The 23944-nt window shown below is 55.3% G+C and overlaps 8 protein-coding genes across 8 annotated transcripts; 7 read left to right on the forward strand and 1 right to left on the reverse strand.

Annotated features, from left to right (window-relative positions):
• Window positions 1-318: 318 nt before the first annotated feature.
• On the forward strand, window positions 319-1114 carry SR1A-3 (Spherulin-1A; the record flags this gene model as incomplete). The annotated part of the gene is made up of 3 exons (XM_037324240.1): window positions 319-455; window positions 507-649; window positions 702-1114. 3 exons carry the CDS (start codon window positions 319-321, stop codon window positions 1112-1114), a joined length of 693 nt encoding a protein of 230 aa, XP_037178127.1.
• Window positions 1115-2048: 934 nt separating this feature from the next.
• Padi4 (Protein-arginine deiminase type-4) lies at window positions 2049-3866 on the forward strand (the record flags this gene model as incomplete). The annotated part of the gene is made up of 2 exons (XM_037324241.1): window positions 2049-2461; window positions 2495-3866. 2 exons carry the CDS (start codon window positions 2049-2051, stop codon window positions 3864-3866), a joined length of 1785 nt encoding a protein of 594 aa, XP_037178123.1.
• Window positions 3867-5681: 1815 nt separating this feature from the next.
• Window positions 5682-7013, forward strand: CGCA056_v008995 (Zinc carboxypeptidase A 1; the record flags this gene model as incomplete). The annotated part of the gene is made up of 1 exon (XM_037324242.1): window positions 5682-7013. One exon carries the CDS (start codon window positions 5682-5684, stop codon window positions 7011-7013), a length of 1332 nt encoding a protein of 443 aa, XP_037178122.1.
• Window positions 7014-8045: 1032 nt separating this feature from the next.
• On the forward strand, window positions 8046-8756 carry CGCA056_v008996 (uncharacterized protein; the record flags this gene model as incomplete). Its single annotated transcript, XM_037324243.1, has 1 exon — window positions 8046-8756. The coding sequence occupies one exon, from the start codon at window positions 8046-8048 to the stop codon at window positions 8754-8756; it is 711 nt and encodes a 236-aa protein (XP_037178242.1).
• Window positions 8757-8812: 56 nt separating this feature from the next.
• CGCA056_v008997 (uncharacterized protein) lies at window positions 8813-10297 on the reverse strand (the record flags this gene model as incomplete). Its single annotated transcript, XM_037324244.1, has 1 exon — window positions 8813-10297. One exon carries the CDS (start codon window positions 10295-10297, stop codon window positions 8813-8815), a length of 1485 nt encoding a protein of 494 aa, XP_037178124.1.
• A 5609-nt stretch (window positions 10298-15906) lies between these two features.
• On the forward strand, window positions 15907-17354 carry mug137 (Meiotically up-regulated gene 137 protein; the record flags this gene model as incomplete). The annotated part of the gene is made up of 4 exons (XM_037324245.1): window positions 15907-16033; window positions 16113-16283; window positions 16337-16452; window positions 16521-17354. 4 exons carry the CDS (start codon window positions 15907-15909, stop codon window positions 17352-17354), a joined length of 1248 nt encoding a protein of 415 aa, XP_037178130.1.
• A 1018-nt stretch (window positions 17355-18372) lies between these two features.
• Window positions 18373-19626, forward strand: CCL1 (Cyclin CCL1; the record flags this gene model as incomplete). The annotated part of the gene is made up of 3 exons (XM_037324246.1): window positions 18373-18924; window positions 18982-19290; window positions 19369-19626. The coding sequence occupies 3 exons, from the start codon at window positions 18373-18375 to the stop codon at window positions 19624-19626; spliced, it is 1119 nt and encodes a 372-aa protein (XP_037178129.1).
• Window positions 19627-21693: 2067 nt separating this feature from the next.
• Window positions 21694-22916, forward strand: CGCA056_v009000 (Fasciclin-like arabinogalactan protein; the record flags this gene model as incomplete). Its single annotated transcript, XM_037324247.1, has 2 exons — window positions 21694-22577; window positions 22634-22916. The coding sequence occupies 2 exons, from the start codon at window positions 21694-21696 to the stop codon at window positions 22914-22916; spliced, it is 1167 nt and encodes a 388-aa protein (XP_037178087.1).
• Between the last annotated feature and the right edge of the window lie 1028 nt (window positions 22917-23944).

Raw genomic sequence — 23944 nt, forward strand, 5'->3', positions numbered from 1 at the left:
AGCCTGCGTGCGGTAAGCTGGGCTGCGCGACGGGCAATGTTGAAGCACAGAGCAATCGTCGTGGTTTATCCACATGAGAGTCAAGGACGCTGATGTGATTGAGCCGACGTGGAGATATTTGGAATACACACAAAAGGATATCATGATTGATTCTGTGTCAGTTTCCGCAGCTATATATACGGATCTGTCGCGACGGGTCACTGATGGGATTTGAACTCAGAGCAAGCACAACCATCAGTACAAGTAGTACAGCTCACTCAATTTTCAACAGACTCGTCATCGTCAATTTCAATTCAATCTTCACCTTCAAACCCAAAAATGCTCGCCAGTGTCATTAACACCGTTTTCACGGCTACCCTGACTCTGTCTGCCCTGGGAGCCGCTGCTCCTCATCGCAGAGACAACGGCTCAACGCCAGGCCTCAGCCTGACAGCTCAATTGCAACTTGCCGACACGTATGTGCACTCACTCATGGATCGTGTAGGCATTGCTGACAAAAAAATCAGTGCGGTCGACAGGTATCGCCTTCTTCCGAGCGATGAGGACTTTGTCTTTGACTTCAAGAAGACTCAGTCCTTCTTCGCCAACCGCCAGACCTTCCCTGCCCTGACTGGTCTTGGTGGCAGCATGGCTATCGCGGAAGTTCCTGGTAATGGTGGATCTCAGACTCGGCTTTTTATCAGACACTAAGAATCATTCAGCCTGCAGCATGAGCTTCCTTCACACTCACCCGCGAGCCAGTGAGCTATTCGCCGTGGTCTCCGGGCGTATCCTCACCGAAATGGTCACTGAAGCCGGCGTGGTTGGAGCCGATGGCAAACCGCGAGTCATTCGCGCCGACCTTGGGCCTAGTAAAATGACTGTTTTCCCTCAGGGCGCCTTCCATACTCAGGTTAACCCGGAGTGCAGTCCCGCCTCTGTTGCGGTCTCGTTCACCTCTGAGGAAGCAGGCGTGGGTCTCATCGCGAGCCAAACTCTTGCTGTGAGCGACGATGTCATTGAGCGTTCCTTCGGAAACACCATCGCCGGCGAAGACATTGATAAGGTGCGAGATGCTATTCCCAAAGGAATGGCTACCAAGGTGGATGAGTGCTTGAAGAAGTGCGGCATTTAGAAGCGTGCTGCTTATGATTTGGCGCAGAAACATCTCTAGGTCCATGGGTGCAAGAAACACTGTGCTCTAAGGCTTTATACATCCATCCCTTTAACTCCTTTCTTTCTTTTGTTTGTGACAAATATTGGCCAAGTTTTCCTGTCCTTTCCGGCAACATCAATCATTACCTACCTTTTACAATCACTTAACGCACCTATTAAATAGCTAGGTGAGATATATAGCAGAACAGAAGAGAACAAGCTCGGCTTCTGATGCTTCCTCGCATACAAATTCGGGTCCCGACTGTTCCATTGCAATTGGTGTGTGACGCAAGGGAAGGCCCAATCTCCCCTGAGGTCGGGCCCGAAGTCGGGGCGATATATCTTGGCAACATATCATCTGCGAGGTAAGACTTGCAGTTGTGAGTAGGGCCGAACGTTCGGCAAATTTAACAAGCATGGTGTAGCCGGCAACGGGGCAGCGGCGGATGCCATGACGTGTGCGGAGCTCCGCTGGCATAGGGGGAGGGTCTGTGGTCCTTGGGTCTTGGGTCTGGAGCCGGTGATCTCGGCCCCCGACTACCGTTGCACGTGTTAGTCAATGTTACTTCGTGAGAGAGTAACGCCGACTTTTGTTATATCGTGAGCGGATCTCATGTACAGTTGTTTCCTAATATGGCGTAGCGACGCGGTTGATTAGTGGAAACGTCTCTCTTAACCGTGATTGTTATTCTCTATGGCCTCTATACTGGATGCCGGTAACTCCAAGGGAAACTCTTGGGAGGAAGGCTGGAATCACCATAGTATTCTTTTCGATGATCGCGCTCATGATGAGAGTAATTTTTGGATATAAAGTGTGATCATGCAACCCAACCAGATAGTGTATGGAATGAGACAACGAGCGGCTTCTTCTCGATTGAGCTCTTTGTACCATCTCTTAGAAACCCTTCCTCGAGATGTATCTGTCAGCCGAGGCTGTGGCTATTGCCTTGCCCACGCTGCAATTCGGAGCAGTTCGTGGCCAGCAGCTTAAGCCCATGATTCTCGCAGATACCAACCGCGACGGCATCGTGGATGACAGCGACGCCACGGATAGAGCATTCTGGACCTCTTCTCGCGGCGCAATCTTCCTACCAAACGTCGGCGACTCTCTTAACCGTTGTCCTAATCAGGATCTTCAGGGAAATCCTCTCAGCAATCACGAATTAGCATCTTGCCACGATGCTTCGGGCCACCTACTCATTGAGCTAAGCCTGGTTGCTCCCCTAAAGACGATCCCATTGGAAGTTTCAAACGACACTATTGCCCATATCTACGCCACGCCTGACGCCGCATTTGAAAGAGTTCATCTCTTTTACATGAACGATTCGTCCGCAAACCCCGCCGAAACTGCCTCTTGAAGCTTTGTGGATCCCGAGTTTACCTTCAACGCAAGCCATGTCCAAGCCGGCATCACTCTCGGAATCGATGGGCGCGAGTTTTTGAAGGATTTGACAAGATGGGACGGCAAAGTGAGGGTGCATTTCGATGTTCACACTAACAGCACTATCATTTCCGACGCCGTTGAGCTCAGGGTGGCCCCAGTTCTTACACACCACCATCTCCAACGTTACAGCGCCTTTGTCAGTACCGCAGCAAACGAGTCCGATCCCATACAGCTCGGTTTTAGCGGCCAACTTGATGAAGTGCGGAAGGCAGCAGGGATACAGGAGCCATTATATCTGTTCAATCAGAGTGACGATATTTGGGCACAGGATTTTGTTGAACCGGCGTATGCTAGCATGCCTGGACCCAACGGCCAACCCATCTCCCTCAGAATTATGCTGAGATCAGCGCAGTCGGTCCGCGCTGCTGGACGACAGGTCTTTGAGCAGCTTCGCGGGAAAGGTGTTGGCGGTTTCCAACCTGAGGGCGGACGTGGCGGCTACGGCGACCGAGAGATTAACGCATACGGCAATCTCGAAACAATCCCACCCTACACATCCAAGAGTGGAGTAAAATATCCCGCCTGCCGGATCATCCATGGCAAGCATTACGACAAGATGCCAACGGAAGCGACTGTTGCCTTCTTGGAAGGCCAAGAGCTTCAAAACCCTCTTTTCCTTGAGTCCGGCTGGCTACTCATCGGCCATGTTGATGAGTTCGTCCAGTTTCTACCTTCCAACGAAACGGGCCTTGGCTTCACGATTGGTATCACTGACACCACGTCCGCCCTCGACTTGCTCAGAAATACCTCAGCGGCGGGGCATGTTGGTGTGCGGGCGATTTCTTTCAACGGATCCGTTGAAAGCTCCTCTTCTATCACGATAGAAGAGCTGACCATGACGATCGATGAGCATCTTGCTAATGAGATATTTCACGAGGTCAACGCTTATGCGCAAAGGCATATTGATGCTAATTTGGGAATCTTGCTCGCCGAGATACCTATCCTTCGAGACCATGTGATTCGCATCCCCTCGCTTTTCAAGGCTCCCAAGGTGTCCTCGCTCTCCTCTTTTACTGAAACAGTGACGAACGGCGAGTATTTGCTAGTGAGTTTCAGCCCGGCGGCTATCAACGGCGTCGTGTTGGGCAACTACTACGTAAGTCCCAAGACTTGGGGCCCGGTGGTCGAGGGACAAGACATCTTGGAGGTTGCCATCCGGGAGGCATACGCAAAGGCTGGCATGGAAGTCAGGTTTGTGGACGATTTCATGTCACATCACCACACGTTCGGTGAGGTTCATTGTGGAAGCAACACATTCAGGGAGACGGACGTAGCGTGGTGGGAGTAGGGCTGAGTCCTGACATTCTCGCGGTGTACGGGAATGGAAGGAGAGGACGGGAGGGGCCTAAGAGTCATATTTCTAATGAGCTATGTAGCGGAGATATCTGTAGCATAGGAGCATGTGCTCTGCAGTAAATCACACCCCTTTCGACCTCCAAATCTTCCTCATTGCCTATTCCGCACGTAATCTGCCCTTCCCGTGATGTCAGTTCATACAATAAACTCTCCTGGCCTGGTTTGGATTGCCCCTCAATTCTTGAATTACGGGGCGAATGGTTACCTCTCAGTGACAGTGGACACGATAGACGTCAACCGGACCTGGTGTCATCAATGCTCGAGTTGCGAGGATGGCAGTCTCAGAGCCAGAGTGGTCTGATAAAACTAGCTGACTCAGGAGCATGCTCTGAAGCGCTATAATACCAATAAGTGAGTTTGTCAGTGGGTCTTGTGCTCTAATTAGGTGCAAGAGCCTCTTTATTTCTGACGAGTTAAGTTGCTCGCTTGGGCTTTGCATTCTGCTCAGTGATGCACTTGGTTGTCTTCTACGGAGCGTCTTTCAGCCCGTGCGTTGACGTTGTCTTGTTTGCCCTACAGGCTGGTTGCATCCATCTCGAGTGTGATCAATGTGCCAAGTACAGCGCGTCGATGAAGAGGGCCAGAGAGAGAGCTGCCACCAACGGATGAAGGTCGCTGCACGTGGAAACATCAAGCAAGGAAAACCAGGCTAGTCTTATCACCACTGCCAAGCCAATCTAAGCTTAAACGGGGTTACACGGGATGAACAGGAAAATGCTGGGACTCGCGTTGAGGAACTTTTGAATGGCTTAGACGAAGCCCGTGTTTCTTTCCTAGCTGTCGGTCCAGACCACTTTGTCGGTATTACTCGTGCGTATCAATCAAGCCAAGGTTGTTTCTAGGGATTGAAAGGCAAGAAGTCTCGGTTCACGCTGCCTCGAAACATTTCAAGTATTACGCAATTCAGTTCACAAACACCAACAGCAAGCAGCGTCTCCGGCACCGACGAACAGAACCACGGGGGCGGCGCGCTGGGCCGCTAATTTCGGGGGTAGCATCGACCTGCCGAATCGGGGCAAACTCCCCCGCATCGTACGGAGCTCCCGCGGGGTCCCTGGCGTCCAGCTTGAGGTGACACTGGCGCAACTCGGTGAGGGGAACGACGCGTATGGCCCAGAGCTCCCTGCTCGCCTCGCGTGTCTGTCCTTGCAAGATGGCCTTGGCATCGCGGGACTCATCAGCCCATTGGTGAAAAAGAAACAGCGATAAATGATTGTCTGTGGTCGGGCAAACTTGTCATACCGCAAAAGTTCCTGATAAGTGGTTCCTGGGAAGAAAAGTGCGTCAGCAGCTGCATGTCTCGCCAGCTGCCTCGTCGAGTACACGTTAGGTGACGCTTATCGATGATTGCGTCGGTTTGTTCTATCTTGAACCATCAACATGAAGGATATTGAATCAATTGCTGACGACAAGCAGCGCTGGGCTTTTGCCGACTGGGTTCTTACCTAGTCAATTGTCCCCGAACACCGCAGCCGATGGTCCTCGAGTCCATGCTCACCAACGTTGGGGACGTTGCAAGCCGCAAGGCAGGCAAGGACAGGCCTGGCCAACGAGCCTGGCGATCAACATCATCATGCAGCTGCGCAAGCCCAGGGTATGATCCGGGCGGAGCAGGGCAAATGAGAAGGCTTGGCAGACATGCTATATAACGCGCATCACCAGTTTTCGTCGAACTTGCGACGCCTTTGCTCCCCAGGTCCCAGCCAAGCCTCCCCAGAATCATTCACTCGATCGTCGGTCCCTCACAATGAAGACTTCTGTCGGCGCCCTCCTCTCCCTCGCACTTCTCGGCGAGGCCTGCCTCCTCCCCCACGAGGCAGCCGGCCGCAAGATCACCCGTCGCCAGATCAACAACAACACCGGCGTAGCCATCGGAACTGGCGACCGCTTCGACGGCGGCAACAAGGTCCCCCGCGGACTTGGCACACAGCCCGCCGGCACCGACCTCGCGACTCTCCTGAACGTCAACGAGATCAAGAGCGCCGTCCGCGGGCTAGTCAACGAGTACGACATCGAGTACTTCGAGGCGCCTTTTAAGACGTACCAGAACGCCACCATCTTCGGCGCAAAGGTCGGCGGCGCGGGCAACTGCACCGATGCGTATCGCGTGTACTTTAATGCTGCGATCCACGCCCGCGAGCGCGGCGCTTCGGACAATATCATCTACTTCATCTCCGACCTGTTGTACGCTAACAAGCATGGCGAGGGGCTGACGTACGGAGGACGGACCTACTCCAACTGCGACGTCCAGCGTGCGCTGGCGACGGGCATCGTCTTCACGCCGCTGAGCAACCCCGACGGCGTGGCGTACGATCAGGCCACGGGCAGCTGCTGGCGCAAGAACCGCAACCCGGCGGCGTCGGGAGGAGACCCGGAAGCGGTGGGGATCGACCTCAACCGCAACTTCGATTTCCTGTTCGACTTCCTCGAGGACTTCGCGCCCACCGTCGGACCGAACGTCGCGTCGGAGAACCCTGCGGACGAGACGTACCACGGAGCAGCGCCGTTCTCGGAGCCTGAGACGCAGAGCATCAAGTGGGTGATGGACGAGCACAAGCAGGTGCAGTGGTTCATGGACATCCACTCGTACACCGGCACGGTGTTGTACAACTGGGGCAGCGACGAGAACCAGCTGCGGAAGCCGTACATGAACTTCATGAACGAGAGTTACGACGCCGTGAGGGGCTTGATGCCGGATACGCCCTCCGACGGCGGGTTCTACGGCGAGTATGTGCCGACGAAGGACTGGTCTGAGAAGGTGTTCGCTGCGATGAGGATGGGCAACGCGATGGATGCGGCCGTGGGAAGGCACCACGAGGTGCAGCAGAGCGCGTACCTGTACCCCACGTCTGGTGCCAGCGACGACTATGCTTTCTCGCGACACTTCTCGGATCCCAGCCTGAGCAAGATTCATGGCTTCACGGTTGAGTTCGGATTTGGAAATGAGGAGGTTGACTGCCCGTTCTACCCGACAGCCCAGCAGTATCACGACAACATGCTCGAGACGAACGCGGGTTTCATGGAGTACCTTCTCGCGGCGTCTGAGATTGGCGTTGGTGAGCCAGCCACCTGTGCATGAAGAGCCTCCCGGGATGGGGAGAATAGAACATAGCAGAAGATTGTATACAGATCTACCATAAGCCCTGGGTGGAAGGGGCAAACGATAATGTAATGAGTGTATGAGATACCTGTCCTCCTGGATTTCGAAATGGTGATGCCTCAGTGAGTAATGTTCCCGGCGTAAATCAATCTAACGAGTTCTGCGAGATGCCCCCCACCGTTGGCTGGCAAGATGACGGAGACTCAATCTTGCATCCCGAATTAATGATATCTTACTTGATAAGTAATTTTTGAAGGAGATTGGTAGTCGTGCTGACCAGACGACAGCAATGGCATGAATCATGCCACAAGGCCTCATCGCTGCTCCCCCAACCAATTTTTCGATCTCAGTTGCAACAAGTCCATCTAAATGCGGTGGTCTCATATTGAGAAGCCGTTGAGCCCGGTGCTGGCGACGGCGGGAGTGGAACGAGGTCACCGCCATCCATCCAGCCACACCTACTTAGTACTCAAATTCACGCGGAACTTTCACCGGCTGTGTGTTCTAGTGGTTCATGATTTCTCGTTCACAAGATGTGCACTTGATCCCGAGAAGGTCGCAGGTTCGAGCCCTGCCACGGTCATGGCAAAATCTTTTTGCTGGATTTGTGAATGCTTTGCAAGGTGTTCCGACTTGAATCTCGCATGCGCCGCATGTCCGCAGCTCAAGGGCGATGGGTGTCGAGATTGAGTGCAGACGCTGGCTGGTGCTTCTCTGTACTTTTGTCGAGAGTCCAAGCGAACCATCTCCCCCCAAGCTCAAAAGTACCCAACCGACGGCCGAACATTGGATCCTTCTCATGTTCCCCGCCTGCCGGTGACGACTGACCGAGCTCGCTTGGCTATCCGGAGCATCTCCCGGGCCTACCCCCATGAATCCTCCGGCGCATCCCTCTCCGTGAGGCAAGCGCATTACCAATCCACCCAGATCACACCCGCCAGCTTCACAAACAGATAGACGATTCATCCCAAGAGTACATTATCATCCCCATCATCACCTACAACCAGCACCATGACGACACCAACAGCCCCGCAACCCTTCCGCGTCCTGCTCTTCAGCAAAACAACCGGCTACCGCCACGACTGCATCCCCACAGCCGTATCCGCCCTCCGCGATCTCGGCGCCCGCACCGATATCTTCACCGCCGACGCCACGGAAGACGCCGAGACCGCACTCACCCCTACCTCCCTCGCCCGCTACAAGACCGTCGTGTTTCTACACAACACCGGCACCGACGTCCTCAACGGAGCGCAGGTGGACGCGCTCAAGGGCTATATCCGCGCAGGCGGCGGGTTCGTGGGCGTGCACGCCGCCGCGTCGGGGCTCAAGGGGGATGAATGGTACGGCAAGCTCGTCGGCGCGCATTTCGATTTCCACCCGCCGCCCGAGGAGGGCACCGTCGTCGTGGAGGACGAGGGGCATTTCATCATGGGAGACTGCGGCTGTGAGAGGAAGGGCTGGATGGACGAGTGGTACAATTTTACGTCGCACCCCAGGCGGAACGAGAACCTCCACATTCTGGCCCGGGGCGACCCGTTGAGTTACTCCGGCGGCGCCATGGGGGATGATCACCCGCTTGCATGGTGTCAGGAATTCGAAGGCGGCCGGTCGTTTTACACCGCCCTCGGCCACTTCGACGAGGCTTACAACGACGAGTGGTTCATGGGCCAGCTTCTCCAGGGCATTATTTGGACTGCTCGCGCCGACCAAGGGCGGGCGTAATGTGTAAAGAGCAAAGGGTATCATACGTAAATACACGGCAACTCCGTGATGCCTGACTAGCCCGCCATCGCAATCCCGTTTTCAGGCCCCCCGCTAAATCGCACCTCGATCCTGGACTCTAGGGAGTCAGACCAGATGTCATGTTCGAACCCGGGCAGATGAAGCAGAATGCCCAATTCCTGACTCGTATACCAGCTCGCCCGGTCCAGGTTGCCGGATCCCAAGAGGAGGAATTCCCTGTCAACGAGTGTCATCTTGAGGTGAGAGACGACAGGCTCTTCTGGATCTCGTGCGGCTGTCGCTTGGAGATTGGGCCGGTAGTAGAAGACGTCGAGACGGCCTGGGCGTTGGACCTGAGACTCGGCGTCTGCAGCGCGCTTACGAGAAAATTCCGCGCAGATTTGAGAGTACTGTTTGATGAGAGATTTGAGGGTCCATTCCGTGGTTGTACACGCCGTGACGAGCTGCTCAATTAACATCATGTTTTTGCTTGTTCTAATGCGGACGTCGACACCACGCCGGATGGCATCTAAGAGGGCATCGACGACGGCCCGGCATGTTAGATTTGGTGTCACGATATCGATGTCCTTGCGGGCATGGGCGAATAGTGAAAGCAGAGCCGCATTCAATGGGGTTGTGGGCGCTGTTGCGCGGCGCCAAAGAGGGATGTACCGGAAGCCGGGATACCAATGATGAGATGAAGGGAGAATGATGGCCGGACATGCTGGTAGATTCGCGAGGCTCAGCCGCCGATACGCGGTGTGCTCATCCGATGGTTGGCTGGTCTGGCCGGCATCCCCGCCTGCATCTTCCATTCCCTGGCCAGCCTCATTCGTGAAATCGGGGAGTTCCCGCGCGCCGTTCGGCTCCCAAATGCTGGCGTAGAACTTCACAAGCTGGCCGACGGCTGGCCCGTCGAACTCGACGCAACCCTCAAACCACGACTCCCAGCTCACGTTGCAGCTTGGCATCCAGGCGCGCTTGCGGTCGACAATGACAAACTTTGGGTGCATGACGCTGAAGGGTAAGAAGAATAGGCTCTTGACAGAGAGGTCGATGCGGGCCGCTTGGAGGGTGGTGTCTGGGGGCAGCCCGAGCTTTGGCCACGCGGCGTTCGGGTACGCGTACCCATCCCTGGACCACGGGTGAAAGATCTTTTGGAAGAGGCTGCGCGAAGAGAAGCAGATGCGGACGCGTAATGGGGCAACTGAGGCCTCGCCAGCCACGCGGATTGCCTCTTGTCGGCGCTCAGCTAGAGTTTGAAGGGTTTCGCGGAGGGCATCGAGCGTGTCGGACGGCGCCCAGAAGCACGTAACTAGGATGACCTCGTGTTGAGCGGTCAGGATGCCTGGAAGAATGGCGGTTCTGTAGATGGAAGCGCCGTTACCGACGGTGAGCGCTTTGGGACTGCATGTCGTCACCAGACTCTCAGGATCGGAGAGGTGGTAGTTTGGGAAATCATTCAGCTGTTCCCCACGGTGAGACTTGAGCGTGTGAACCCAGTGGTCAAGAAAGGACGATGGGAACGCTGGTGATGTCATTTCGGAGATGGTGATTGGCGTGGGCTGTGGTGTAAAGTCGATGTTGAGGATCAGGGGTTTGTCCTGAAAGTTTTCAGTTCCATTCGGAGGACGGAAAGGCTGTGATTCGACTGGAGGGCTGAGATGTCGTCATGGAAGTGGTTAAGGAGGCCCGACAGCGCCGAGTCATCAGTCGAGAGCGCTGTCAAGGCTCAATTTTGTCGTAAAGAGGGTTCAGTTGGTGAGATGAAAGGTACGATGATACGCGGTTAGGACATCGCATGGGCCTCGGATGGGAGGCGTTTATGCTGCTTCCAAACGGAGGCAGAGGCGAAGAGCATGAGGATGGGGTCAGATTATTGCCGAGACGCCGGCTTGATCCCAGCAGCGTGGGCCAAATTCGGCGAGAATGAGTGAGGCGCAGTCGCGGGAAGCTTCAGCGATGCAGAGCCTCCGTGCGACGAATGAAACTGCACGGCGGTGTTTGACGTGAGGAAGAGCAGGAAGAGCAGGTGGGCTGCGGGTTGCTGACTGATGTGCGCTTGAAGGTGTGTGGGTACTCGTAGCTTGTAGCAGGAGTGATTGATAGGTATGGGCTAGAGGTGACATGGCCGGGCCGCTAACCGGCGCATGAAGATAGATCGTCTGCTAAGCTCCGTTGCATATAGTTGTTTCCGAATTGTCAATGGAAAAGTGTCGCATGAGAAACAAAACGGTCGATTTTAGTGGCGGTAGAAAGTAATAATTGTAGCAGTAAGAATTTTTTTATTAAGTGGGAGACCGGTTGCTGGCGATAGCAAGCGAAGAGAATTAGTTGTTACGCTTCGCCGTAGCTGCCTGCCACCGAGGCACCTGATATCGGACCGTGACGCTTGTCGGACATGTGTCGCTCTGCGAGCGGGATGAGTGGGAGACTGTTTTCAGCCACTGGCACCCTTATGGTTCGGTTAGCACACCCTCGCCGCAACGCAGAGAGAATACGCTGCGGTTGGGTAACAGAAGTTTGGCCGGGTACAGGCGGGAGGATTGCTAGCGGATTGCGGCGAGGATAACCCCGGATTTCTACACCTGTCCAGCGTGTGTCAAGTGACCTAGGGCGAAAACTAAGTTTTGTCCTTGGGAACGATGGTTTGAGAAGTATTGAGAACGGCGTGTCGGTTGGTAACGGCGGTGTCTTGTTTGTCTCCAGAATAGTCGCGGTAGGGCCAGTGCCGTTGTGAAGTGAGGCGAGACAGTTGTCGATACAGAGGTTGAGAAACAACCGAGACCAGTTGGAGCAGTGCCAAGACGCCCGAGGAAAGGGCAGCTTGTCCAGTCGTCACCGGCGCATCTGCTGTATTCCAAGCGTCGAGGCACTTGCTGCAGTTGATGTGTCCAAACCATCCAGAGTCCCTTGGATCAGTGGAACCACTTGACCGATGAATTGACTCGTGGCAGCCGCAGGTGGCAGCATCGCTGGCGCCGGTTATCTGCCACTGGCACTGACCAGCGAGGCGACTGTGCAGTATTAGTGAACCTAGGGTCGCCGGCGCTGGACACGGCCTGCAGCAGCTCGAGGCGGGTTGGTCTGGGCTACCGAGGGGCGTTCGGTACCTACCCTGCCCTGCTCATCTACCATCAGATTACTTTGAAGTTAGCTGGTGAGCAGATTTTCAATGGGAAATGATGAAATACGTACCGGGGTTTGGGCCTCTTGGTGACCGTCGATGGTCCATGAGCCCATCCATCCCATCCGTCACATCTTTCCAATGGGCAGTGCCAGGCGAGTGTGAGCTCATAATAAGCTCAACCTCCCGAGGAAGGAAATCCAGCCCAATACCTAGAAAAGCACTGGTCTTCCGATACGAGAGCTTCCTGGTAACTTAACCAAAAGCCAAGCCGAGGGAGCTGGGGGTTCCATCTTGGCTTTGAAGCTCGCAGACATCTACCGACGGCGTGCCTCGCCCATTTCTGTCTCCCACGCACGCCTGAGGCTGCTTGGCGGCTACAGTAGCGGTTGGGTAGGCTTGAAAAGGTCCACGAGGCAGGGAAGGCAAGGGGAACGGGTTTGAGACCGTCTTGAATTCAGAATTCTGCCTCTGCCAGCGTCGGCGCCAGCAGCAGCAGGGAGAGATGGGAATGAGACTGTGGCCCTTGGATTGATGGATGGTGGACAGACAGCAGGGGGTCGCCCCGTCCCCAACGACCCGTCTCGATTTAGCACAGCCATTGCTCCGTGTGGGTGGTGGGTGGATAAGATCGGTCGTGTTCCTGGATCCCAGTTGCGCGGCATGGCAGAGGGTGTGTTGATCATTGATCTGGACAATACGACTGGCTGTCATATTTCGTTGACTGTCCATCGCTGAGACCAGCCAGCAGAGACCAACCAGACCAACCAACCTAACGCCGGTCCCACAGGTGGTGGTTGGTGGCAGGCTATGGAAGCCAGTTGCGAATGAGTCCAGGTCCAGGTCCAGGTCCGCGTCCCCGCGACATGGCGCCGGAAAAGTCGCCGATGAAATGCGGATGTGCGACTGCGACCCTGCGACCGCTCATCAACCGCCGGATGGCTACGATTGTAACGACAAGTGTGAGAGACCATAAACCACGCCAGCGACGGTCAAACAAATCCACCGCGGGAAGCGGGCTAGGCTTTTTTTACCCTTCGACTGGAGAATGGAGACTGACGGGAAGATGGGGACTGGAGAAAGCTGGAGCAGGTAGATGGGAAACATTGTCTCTCTCGTCGTCCACTCTCTTTTTCGCAAGAGGGCATGTCCCTGCCGGCGAAGACGATGCATTGCGATAAGAAGTCCCGACAGGTCTGGCTGGCGTGGACGAGGCCGGGAAGGATCTTGAAAAGATCTTGAAAAGAGGAAAAAGGCGCTCGTTAGTGGTGGAGGAAGCGCGGCTTGTGGCGGTTGGCTGTTTTAGCTGGCTCAACGGTCTTGTCTCTGGCGGCTGCGTTCCCTCCTTTTCTGGTCATTCCCTCCTTCCCAATGTCGGCAACTGCTGGGGTGAGCCATGGGGGCGCTTTCCCTCATGATCATGGGAGTTCCTTCCTGCTTCGTTGTCATCGAATGACGAATGACGGGAGCAGCAGAGCAGGTACAGCAGGTACAGCAGGTACGTATCTTATGCGAATACCGTATTCCTTACGGAACGAACGAGAAAGCCAGCGAGAGTTCAGCTCAGTGTTCAGTCACATCTACGCCAAACACTCCATTAGAACCCCTCTCATCAACAGCACCTATCGCAACGAGCAATTGGATAATTAGCATCTCCCGTCTCCTCCCATCCACATTGTTCAAGCTGATGGCTGACGGGCGACAAGGAGACAAGCTTCAGGGGGGCAGCACTCCCTTCATATCAGAGGCAGGTAAAGTGCTTGCCTTGCCTGCCCTTGGGTTATCCGGCTAAAAAGCTCTCCACTGCACCATGTCCAACTGGGGCTTCTTTGCAGAGCATGTGCAGATTGGCGGCACAGTCTTGCAGCTGCCAACCATTAATAACTACCTTATTCCACCGACCATCTGCAAGCGAAGGATGGCAACAGACAGTTGACGGCTTCACCACGATCCAGGCCTTGCTTGAGCTGCATGTCGAGCTCCAGTGCGGCGTTGTATGGTAGTATTCGCAGTGTGCAGCAAGCAGCGTGGGCAGGGGGAGACGGCGACAATCTTGGGGTGGTTAGGTAGCTCCCAGTCCTTGGTCGTCTTGCAAGCTGTGGGCTGGACCCTTTTTTCTTTTCTCTCTCTGATGCTTGCTTGGTGCTCGGAGTTTGGTACCCGTTGAAGAAGAGATACCTGCATCTCCACCCAGTTTCGTGCGACACGAGGAGTAGCTCCCCTTTCTCAGGTACCGGTGGTGATGCTCCGTACCCCGCCTCCAATCTCTTTCCCATTCTCGAAGTCGTCGAAAGGGTGGGGTCTTCTGGCGCCGTCGTCTTCTTTTTGTTCTCCCACCGATGCTCCCCAGCGGCCCAGCACCCAGCGGGTGGTAACGACCGGGGCATGCAAGCAGGGCAGCAGGGCAACAATATGTTGGGACCACGTCGGATGGGAAACTGGAACTGGAACTGGAACTGGAACTGGAAACTGGAAGCTGGACATGGCAATGGTGGTGGTGGTGTGTGTGTGTGCTCTGCTGCATGTCATTCATGGCAGTCTGTCTGCCCTGCTCTGATGGATAAGACGGACCTGATACGGTAAATGTGAAAAGCAAGTCGAAACTCAGCATGCGCGTACCGTAACAGAAACTCTCTCTCTCTCTCTCTCTCTCTCTCTGGACGGTGCTTCCAGCAAGCTCAAGCTTGCTCTTGCCTCCCCGACGGAGTGCCTGCCTGCCTGCCTGCCTTCTTCCCTCATGCGTGGGCAAGTACCAGGTGAGAGTGCGTGAGTGATCGCAGGGAAGGTGCTGCTGCATCCATGATCCCCCTTCTTTCCTTCCACTCAGGAGTGACACACGACCCACCCCACCAGGTGAGGTACGTACCGCGCATGCCTTAGCCCATGCCTAGCTTGCCTCCAAAACCCACCTCCCGCAGCAGAACAGCACCACACCCCACCCAATGCTTGGGGACCGCTAGCGTTGTGTGAGGTCGAGACTGCCACAACGCCGTACCGTTCCTGCTGTCTGTACCTTAGTGTATCGGTATCTTGTACTGCCAAACTGCTCCTGCTCCTGCTCCTGCTCCCATGCTGGACCTGTCTCGACCAGCAATTGCATCGGCTTCAGATGCACCTGCCGCACCTGCCTCTGCACCTGCATATCTGAGAGGTGAGGACCGTAAAGACTGGAAGTAACTGCACACACACCACCTGCCACCAACGGAACAGAAGGTGGCACCTGCATCGCACCTCCTGCTGCTGCTGCTGCCGCGAATGACGGAAATTTCCCAATCCATCAACCGTCCGTCGTCGTCCCTGCCCTCATCCCTCCCCTCGTCTTCAGTCTCAAGAAAGCTGCCCCTCTGGCAGGTGCACCTGGCAATCCGTGTTCACGTTCCCAATTTTTTTCATCAGCAGCTACGGATACCTTACCACCTGGTCGTGCCTTCCTTGCCTTGCTGCCGTGCACTTGCTTCCCATTTTTAAACCATCTGCCATCCCTCCCACCCCCTTCCACGGCCCTTCCTCTACCTGTCCTTGCTTCCCACCAAACCCACGGTACCTCTCCCTCGCCTTCTACCCCCGTACCTACCACCAGCAGATACTCACGCCGTATATCTTTGCACACGAATCCCGTCACCCTCCCTGGCCCATGCATTGTCGACCATTGCCTGGCTCTGTCTCTGTCTCTGCTACGTGATAATCGCCAATTCGCCACTCTATCCTCTTGTTTCTCAATTCCTCTCTTCCTCTTCTGCAACAAGCCGCCAGCCCTTCGTTCTCTCGATTCCCTTCTCAACAGACAGACACACCACTCTCACTTACCACGCGACACCAATACCACTATCCGCCGGCTCGATCACATCATCGTTCGTCTCGCATCAACAAGACACCCGTTGAATGCTGGCATCGACCTGATCTCGACATCGATCTCGACCCACCTCCCCCCTAATTGCCACGTCAAGCCAATAGACGGCTCCTCCTAATTTCCTACCACGAACCGCCCTCGTTCTACCAACCGCCGAGACCAATACCGCAACCATGAACTTCACCAAGAGATTCGACCGCGCCTTCCAATGGGCCGGTGAGAAGATGGGCTCCGAGTCCAAGACTGGCCACTCGGACGAGTTCAAGATGCTGGAGCAGGAAATGGCCCTCCGATATGACGGTACGAATCTTGTCCATCCAGAAACGACCCGGCTGGTCGCACCGACACATTTAAACATGCTAACGGTGCAGTTCTGTAGGAATGGAAAGGCTGCAAAAGTCGACCAGCACCTATGTCAAATGGATTGCCCGCCGCGGCGAGGGCTTCGAAGACAAGGAAAAGGGACTTCCCATTGCCTTTGTCGGTCGCATGATGATTTCCCATGGAGAGGAATTCGAGGCCGATTCGGAATTTGGCGCTTGTCTGCTTGGTATGCTGTGTTCCGCATCCCGCAACCCGACTTTGCTAACTCAAGATTGACAGCTCTTGGCCGAACCAACGAGCGCCTGGCCGGCATCCAAGAAGGCTATGCAACGGAAATCACCAACAACTGGCTGGAATCCGTCGAAAGATCTTTGGCCATGATGAAGGAGTATCAGGTACGTACCTACGTCATTGCTTGCCCATAAGTGGTTTCAGCCCGTCCCATCTGACACACTCCCCGCAGGCCGCACGGAAGAAGCTCGAGTCGCGTCGATTGGCCTACGATGCGAGTATCAGCAAAATGCAAAAAGCGAAGCGCGAGGATTTCCGCCTCGAGGAGGAACTCCGTACCGCACGTGCCAAGTTTGAGGAGGCTGGCGAAGATGTGATGCGCCGCATGCAGGATATCAAGGATGCCGAGGCCGATAACGTCCGCGACCTGACCGGCCTGCTTGACGCCGAGCTGGACTACCATGAGCGTTGCGCCGAGGAACTCCGCCGTCTCCGCAACGGCTGGGCCGGCAACGCACCCTCATCCCCGACAGACCGCCGTCTTGGCAATGGCCGCGGCCGCTCCAATACTTCGCGCTCTTACAACGACTACTCCTCCCGCAGCCAGCCAGTTGAAGAGGAACCCGAGCCGATGCCTGTTCGCATGCCCATCCGGTCGCAGCGCTCCGAGAGTACCCGAATTGGCGCCGCTGCGGAGCCTGCGAGACCGTCTATCGGTAGGTCCCAGACGTTTCAGGGCCCCGCTGCTGTCGAAAGACGAACGACCGCGAACCCCCCCGTACCGAGTGTGCCCAACGTGGGCTCTTTGCGTGGAAATTTGAGGCCTACAGGCAAGTCTCTGGGTAGAGACGATGTGTTTGCCGACCGGGATGATGACCACACGACAGCCAGCGGTAGCGGCAGTCCGGAATGGGGCGACCGCAGCGCCAGCCCTGCGACGAGCATGGGAAGCCTCACTAAGAGCACGAGTAACTTGCAGTCCAAGAAGGCGCCGCCCCCTCCTCCCCCGAGTCGTGCGAAGAAGCCGGCACCACCGATTCCTGCCAAGAGAGAGGTCGGGTACTAGATCTACAGGGCCTATTGACAATGGGTCTTTAGACTGTGCGGGCATTTTTCTGGCCGCAAAGTGTGCTATACTGCTTGTTTCCGTCTCGTTGCCTAAATAGACTGTTCATTCCGTTGTCGGGGGTAAGGGAATCCGACGGGAGCATGGCGTTGGGGCGCATTGATATCCGTGGGCTGGATCCGCAATAGTTGGTTCCCCTCATCGCATAGCTTCTGCTGTTGGGAAGGGAGTGATTAGACGGATGGCTAAGCTCGGTTCGAACATGGATACTACTCTATAAACTAGTTGGAAAGCAAAGTTAACCCAGCTGACGCGGCCGAGTTACAAATGTTTAGTGTGACACACAAGGCAATGGAACTGTGCGATCGCCCTTCGGAGGTCGTCATCAGCACTGAGGATGGCTGTCAGGGGAGCGTGCCACGGCATAATCTTCCGTGTCGAAGCGCATCGGGAGAAGCCATCATTCGAAGCACCAAGCAGGCAGTTTGTGTGGTGCCATCTTCTTCAACCTGGCCTCGGGGACGATTGGTGTTGGACCCTGAACATCTGACTCGTAAATCCCCCGGTGGATGTAAACCGTTCTAGGCATGTAGGCCGGGTGTGTTCCGACGTCGGGACCCGCATCGATCGGAGGTGTGCAGCCGTTCCTTGTCCTGAACTGTTGGTATGCGGGCTTGATGCCGGGAGTCAAGCCACAGCCAGACATGCTCCAAAGGGTGTGGCTGGTTCTATCACGTGAGTGATGTGGCTCGAGCTTCTTATCCGCTCGACCTAGGCAGCGATAAGCAGCCGCGCCTTCTTTGTGAATCGCGGCGCCTTTTCGAACGTCGACCTGCCAGCAGCTTTTCACACAACAAACATTCCCGTCCATCTTTGGTCCTCGCGTTGCATTTTGTAGCGATTCAAACACGATTGGCCGTCGCAGCTTCTTCAACCGACGCCTAGCAATCCGCAGCTAGTCGACACTCCAGTTTCTCTGCAAGAGTCAATCGCCAGCCTAGTGCGGTCCGGCGCAACCATGGCGACCGAAGATGCGCGATACCGACTTTCGACCCAGTACCGGCTGTGGTCTTTCTCCCCGTCGAAATTGGCCGAACTCCGAGAAACGACGAACAGCCTCGCCAAGACGAACATCAGCGCTCGGCTCCTCGAGCTGAGAGGTGGCAACCAGGATGAGCCTCTGCCCGAGTTCCTCACGGCCGCCGAAGAGACCCAGCTGCTCAAGTTCTTCACCGTCGAGCTTATCCGCGCCGCCACCTTCTGCGGCCTGCCCACCGAAGTCAGAGCTACTGCCACGGTCTTCCTTCGCCGATTCTTCGTAACCAACTCCGTCATGACCTACCCGCCTACCGGATTGCTCAAGACGTGCCTATTCTTCGGAAGCAAAGCAGAGGGAATTTACACGAGACTTGCCAAATTTGCCGACAAGTTTCCCAACACGAGCGAGGAGGAGATTCTGGCGGGAGAGTTCTTGCTGTGCCAAGGAGTGCGCTTTGCCTTTGATGTCAGGCATCCGTTCCGTGCTCTCGAAGGAGCCATCTTGGAGCTGCGAAGGTATCCCGATCTCGAGGTGAGTTGACACATCATACTAGATTTGTGTGGAGGGCATAACACTGACCAAGGCCAGAAATCCCGAGTCGAGACCGCCCACCTTCGCGCTCGAGAGTACCTCAAGTTCAGCTCTCTCGTCACCGATGCCTATTTCCACTACACCCCCAGCCAGATCATGCTTGCCGCTCTCTCGCTCGCCGACAGAGAACTTGCCGAGAAATTCGTACAAGGAGCCTTTGCCCCTCCTCATAACGGCGAGGGCGCCCACAAGACGGATCCGACGCCTCGATCTGACCTCAGAGACAAGGTAATGGGAACAATAGAGTCGTGCCGGGAGTTGCTGGCAACAGAGCCTCCAGAGCGGCTGGAAGAGTACTGGGGCCAGGTATGTTCATACAAGTTCATGACGGACAACCGCGTTCTTGAAAAATTTGTGAAGAACCATTGCTAACCAGACACGTAGCCTGAGAGCACCAAGCTGATCCGGCCCCTTCTTCGAAAGCTGAAGAAGTGCAGAGACCCCGATCGCGCAGACCTGGTGGCCTTGCAGAAGGCCCGGCGGGAGATGGCGGCGCAAAAGGAGCCCCGCCGCCCGAAGGCCGAGGGAGACGGCTCAGCGTTCGGCGGAGAGATCGCAGCAGCAAATGGGAATGATGCACGGGAGGCGAAACGCAGAAAGGTAGCCGAGGGAGGCGACGATGTCTTTGGCCCAGCGTTGTGATGAGATGAAAGGTCTGGACCGCGACGTCGAGCTGGCATTCCTCACTGCCCTGGCGCGAATGCACAAGGCGTAATAGAGCTCTAGCCACGGCGCTTACAGCCAGGACCAATGGCTGGGCCGGATGATTTGGCTCAAATCATACATACGAAGATACCCCCCAAGATTTTGTTACATGGCTTGTTCGCTCTGGATGGTGAAATTGCGACGTGGCAGAGGACAAGGCGTTCCAGTTCTACTAGTTCCAAACACCGCCGTGGACGGTTGATGGGATTCCGAGGATGCCCTGCCTTGGGTTTCCCTGATTTTCAACATGTCGGTTCATCTAGACGACGCCCGGAGGCCTCAACGGGGTTAACTTTAACGCATTCGGATGAGTCCTAGGGCAATCACCCGTCGAGATGCGAGCGCCAAGCTGGCGTGTCGGTGGCAGGAATGCGCCATTGCATCGACGGCTGGAACAAGCGCCAAAGTCGCGATCGTGTCAGCAGTATCGATGACGCACCCATTTGAAGATGACATCGCTTTTTACTATGAGGAAATGGGCAGAGTCGGCACAGCCGGCCCCTGGAAAGGCTTGGGGTCCCAAGAAGCTTCTTCATTATTCGTGCTTGGCCATGTTCCTCCAGGAGCTAGGCTTTTTACGGACAGCTGTCTTGGGGAGCTAGCAAGGATCTCCCCTCATTGGCGAGCTCTCGCAGCTTCCACAGACTCGAGACATTTAAGACATGCTAGACATTGACTGGTCGAAGCGAGCTCAGGGGACAGCGGGAATGGCCCGAATGGCCCTGCATCTGGTGTGGGATGCGGGCTGTTGGATGCGGGGAAGAACTCTGCAGTCGATACCCTGATACGTCCCCCTTCACCTCTTCTGCTGTGCTGCCCGGGCAAATGAGATACCACATCAGGACACCACGATTGTATCCATCCCCAGTCTACGGCAATCAGCAACAGCAAGGTGCATGAGACTCTCAGTAATGATATGAGGCTTAGCATGCAGAAGAAGACACCCTTTGGGCTTTACGAATAATACATGAGTAATTCGCCATGTTGCCAGGTAGCATTGGGGAGCGCGCCAGCACAGCTCGTCGCCGGCGCCGTCGGAGCCACTCCCGTCTCCAAATGGCGCTAGGCGGACTATCCTGACGACATTGACTTTTTTGCCCTCACTCGTCTGCGAGAAGCTGTGCCCGGGATGACAAGCTTACGCAGCTCCCAAGACATGGCGCGATGCCAATGGCCTGTTGCGTCTTACGTCTACTACGTTCCCGGCGGCGATGCAATACTTTGCATTCCGCTCTTCATTTGGTGCTCTTTTGCGATGATGGCTCTGGGAATGCCCAATTCCGCGGCAATGGCTTCGTCCCAGATTTGCATGTTCAGATGGAGCTTTCCCTGTAGAATCAAGCTCTATCGAAGTGTTCTCAGGGGCTCCATAGGAGCTTGTAGGTTTAAGAGACATAAGGTACCGGCTAGACCGTGTCACCACCGGCGAATCAGGCAACCGTTCCCCGGGATTCGATCCGATCATCACGGGGCCAACACACTCACTCTCGCCGTACCCCCGTACCACCGGCGCCCTCAGCTACTTGCACTTTCCCACGATCGACTTGGCACTTTGTTGGCGATCCCGTACCCAAGCCTGCCCAGCGCAGCAAGCGTCGTTGTTGTCGCGCAAAGCTAGGGAGGACTTCTCCACCCCCTTCCCACCCAAGGCGTGTTCGGTCTCAATCCCTGGCGCCGTCGTGATGTCGACCAAGACCCTTGTCTGGGGTTGCCGACGAAGTAGCCTGTGTTTGGGGGCCGCCGGGCAACAAGCTTGATTCTTCCGGCCCAGCGCGATGGGTATTGGCTCCCCTCTCGGTTTCGAGAAAGTGTTTGTCATGACTCTTCATCGGTTGGTCGCGCCAAGGAGAGAGGGAGACATGTTTCTTTAAAGAGTGTGCTCTTGCCCCTTCGCTCTCCCTCTTTATGGCAGTCAGTTCGACAAGCTTAGGATTTGAGTGGAACAGCAACACCTTCTTTACACAGCAATACACAAAGCAGTACGTCTGTCGACATCAACACACAATGCAGATCAAGAATCTCTCTCTTCTGGCACTGGCCGGCACGGCCTTTGCCCAGCAGTCGAACCTCACCGAGGTCCTGACCTCTCAGAACTCGACTCTGTCGACGCTCATCGGGCTCCTTGGCCAACAGCCTGCCATCCTGCAGGGTCTCGCTCAGGCCCAGAACATTACCATCCTCGCTCCCTCCAACGCTGCTCTCGAAGAGTTCCTCAAGGCTCCCGCTGTTATGCAGGCTGTTGCCGCGGACCCGGGCTTGGTCGCGGCTATCCTCTCCTACCACGTCCTGAACGGCACGTACTACGCATCTGCCTTCACCGAGCAGCCTCAATTCATCCCTACCCTGCTCCAGAACGAGACTTACACCAACATCACCGGCGGCCAGCGCGTGCAGGCCCAGACTGTCGGCGGTAACGTCACCTTCTTCACTGCTCTTCGTGAGAACTCCACCGTCTCGCAAGGCAACCTGAACTTCACCGCCGGCACCGTCCACATCATCGACAAGGTCCTCTCCGTTCCGGGATCCATCAACACCACCCTGCAGCAGGCCAACTTGACCGCTGCCGTCGGTGCCATTCGCGCCGCGAATGTCACAAGCACCCTTGCTGCCGCCAAGGACCTCACCATCTTCGTCCCGAACAACGCGGCCTTCGCTGCCATTGGAAGCTTGGCCGGCAGCATTGCCTCCGCTGAGCTTGCCCAGATCCTATCGTACCACGTCGTCGGCTCGGTCCTGTACAGCCCCCAGATCACCAACACTTCCCTGACTACCCTCGGCGGCGGTAATGTTACTGTCAGGGTCATCAACGAGACTGTCTACGTCAACGAGGCCAAGGTTGTTGTCCCCAACATCCTGGTCGAGAACGGTGTTGTCCATGTCATCGATGGGTAAGTAAACAACTACATCGTGAATGAGACAGTATGGAAGACTAACGTGTGAATAGTGTCCTGAACCCCAACAACACCTCCATGCAGCCCGACACCTCTGCCTCGACTCGTGCCCCTGCCTACTCAGGCGCTAGCACCGCCACTGACGGAAGCAACCCCTTCACTAGCGGCGTTGATGCTCCCTCCACCACCCCACCGGTTGCCACCGAGACTGGCGCTGGCAATGGCGGCGGAGCTGTCCAGACCACTTCCAGCAGCACTGAGGCCGCTCCCATGAGGACCGCCGCCGTTGGTGCTGCTGCGTTGTTTGGCGGCATGGCTGCATACATGAACATGTAAGAAGGATGTTAGGATTGAAAAAAAGCGTGCGGGGGTGTAGGCGCGGAGAGGATTTGTTCTATCATGAGAAGAAATGATGTCACCGTCTGACTTGCAGATGTTCATTCATTTATATCGTCAATACCCTGAGAGGAGTGTTTTGTAACAGTAGTACGAGAGTGGACGAGGAAGGTTTTGTAGGATCGTAATGGGAATATCGTCATTGCAGAATCAGTACCGAAACAAATACAAGCGTGAAAGAAAGAAGTACCAATGTAGGTGTTGCATGCGAACTTCGATAAGGTACTATCATCGATCTCCGTGACCGTGGCTGATACAGTCCACTTTGAATACTCAATTGACAACGTTACTTGCCCAGACATTGGTCCCCGCCTCTTCTGACCATAATGCTTCAACCTTCAGGACCAGAAATTGCTCTTGAAAAAAGTGCGTTAGGTCGGACAGAAGAATATAAACCTGGTTTCAGCTGAGGTGCATAAAAACAAATCTGATATAGCAGAGGAACTTCAATGACCGCACCTGAAAGTTGATAAGGGAACAATAAAATAAACGGACTTATGATGTGCCGTAGGATATGATTGGATTCGGCGATACGAGATTCGGACTTCGGTTAGAAACGCATGATTTTGTGCTGGAAATGCGGAAGTACCAACCTTCTTCCAACTCAACACCGCTGAACGTCCGGTCTTTTAAGTGGCCGTCCAGGATTCGCCCCGAGCCACACGACTCAGGACCCAAACAAGCCGTACTTTGAGATTAGTCGCGACTATGCGGTTATATCAGCACTTGGGTGCTGTTTCAACGCCCTTTGGTGGTGGCGGCCTAGAAATCTTTCAAACCAAAAGAAGTACTAGGCGATGGCTGCTTATCACAATGAGAAAAGGAAACATTATCCAGACGGCATTTGAATCGCCACTGTTTAAGCGAGAACGCCGAACATTACTATGCGTTGCCAACTCCAGCTTGGGTGCATTTCCGGATACTCAGATGTTCATTTGTTGACAATACTGTGCAGTAAATTCCACAGG

Source organism: Colletotrichum aenigma (genome assembly GCF_013390185.1).
Source record: "Colletotrichum aenigma strain Cg56 chromosome Unknown KSG_Cg56_contig05, whole genome shotgun sequence".
Taxonomy (NCBI): Eukaryota; Fungi; Ascomycota; class Sordariomycetes; order Glomerellales; family Glomerellaceae; genus Colletotrichum; species Colletotrichum aenigma.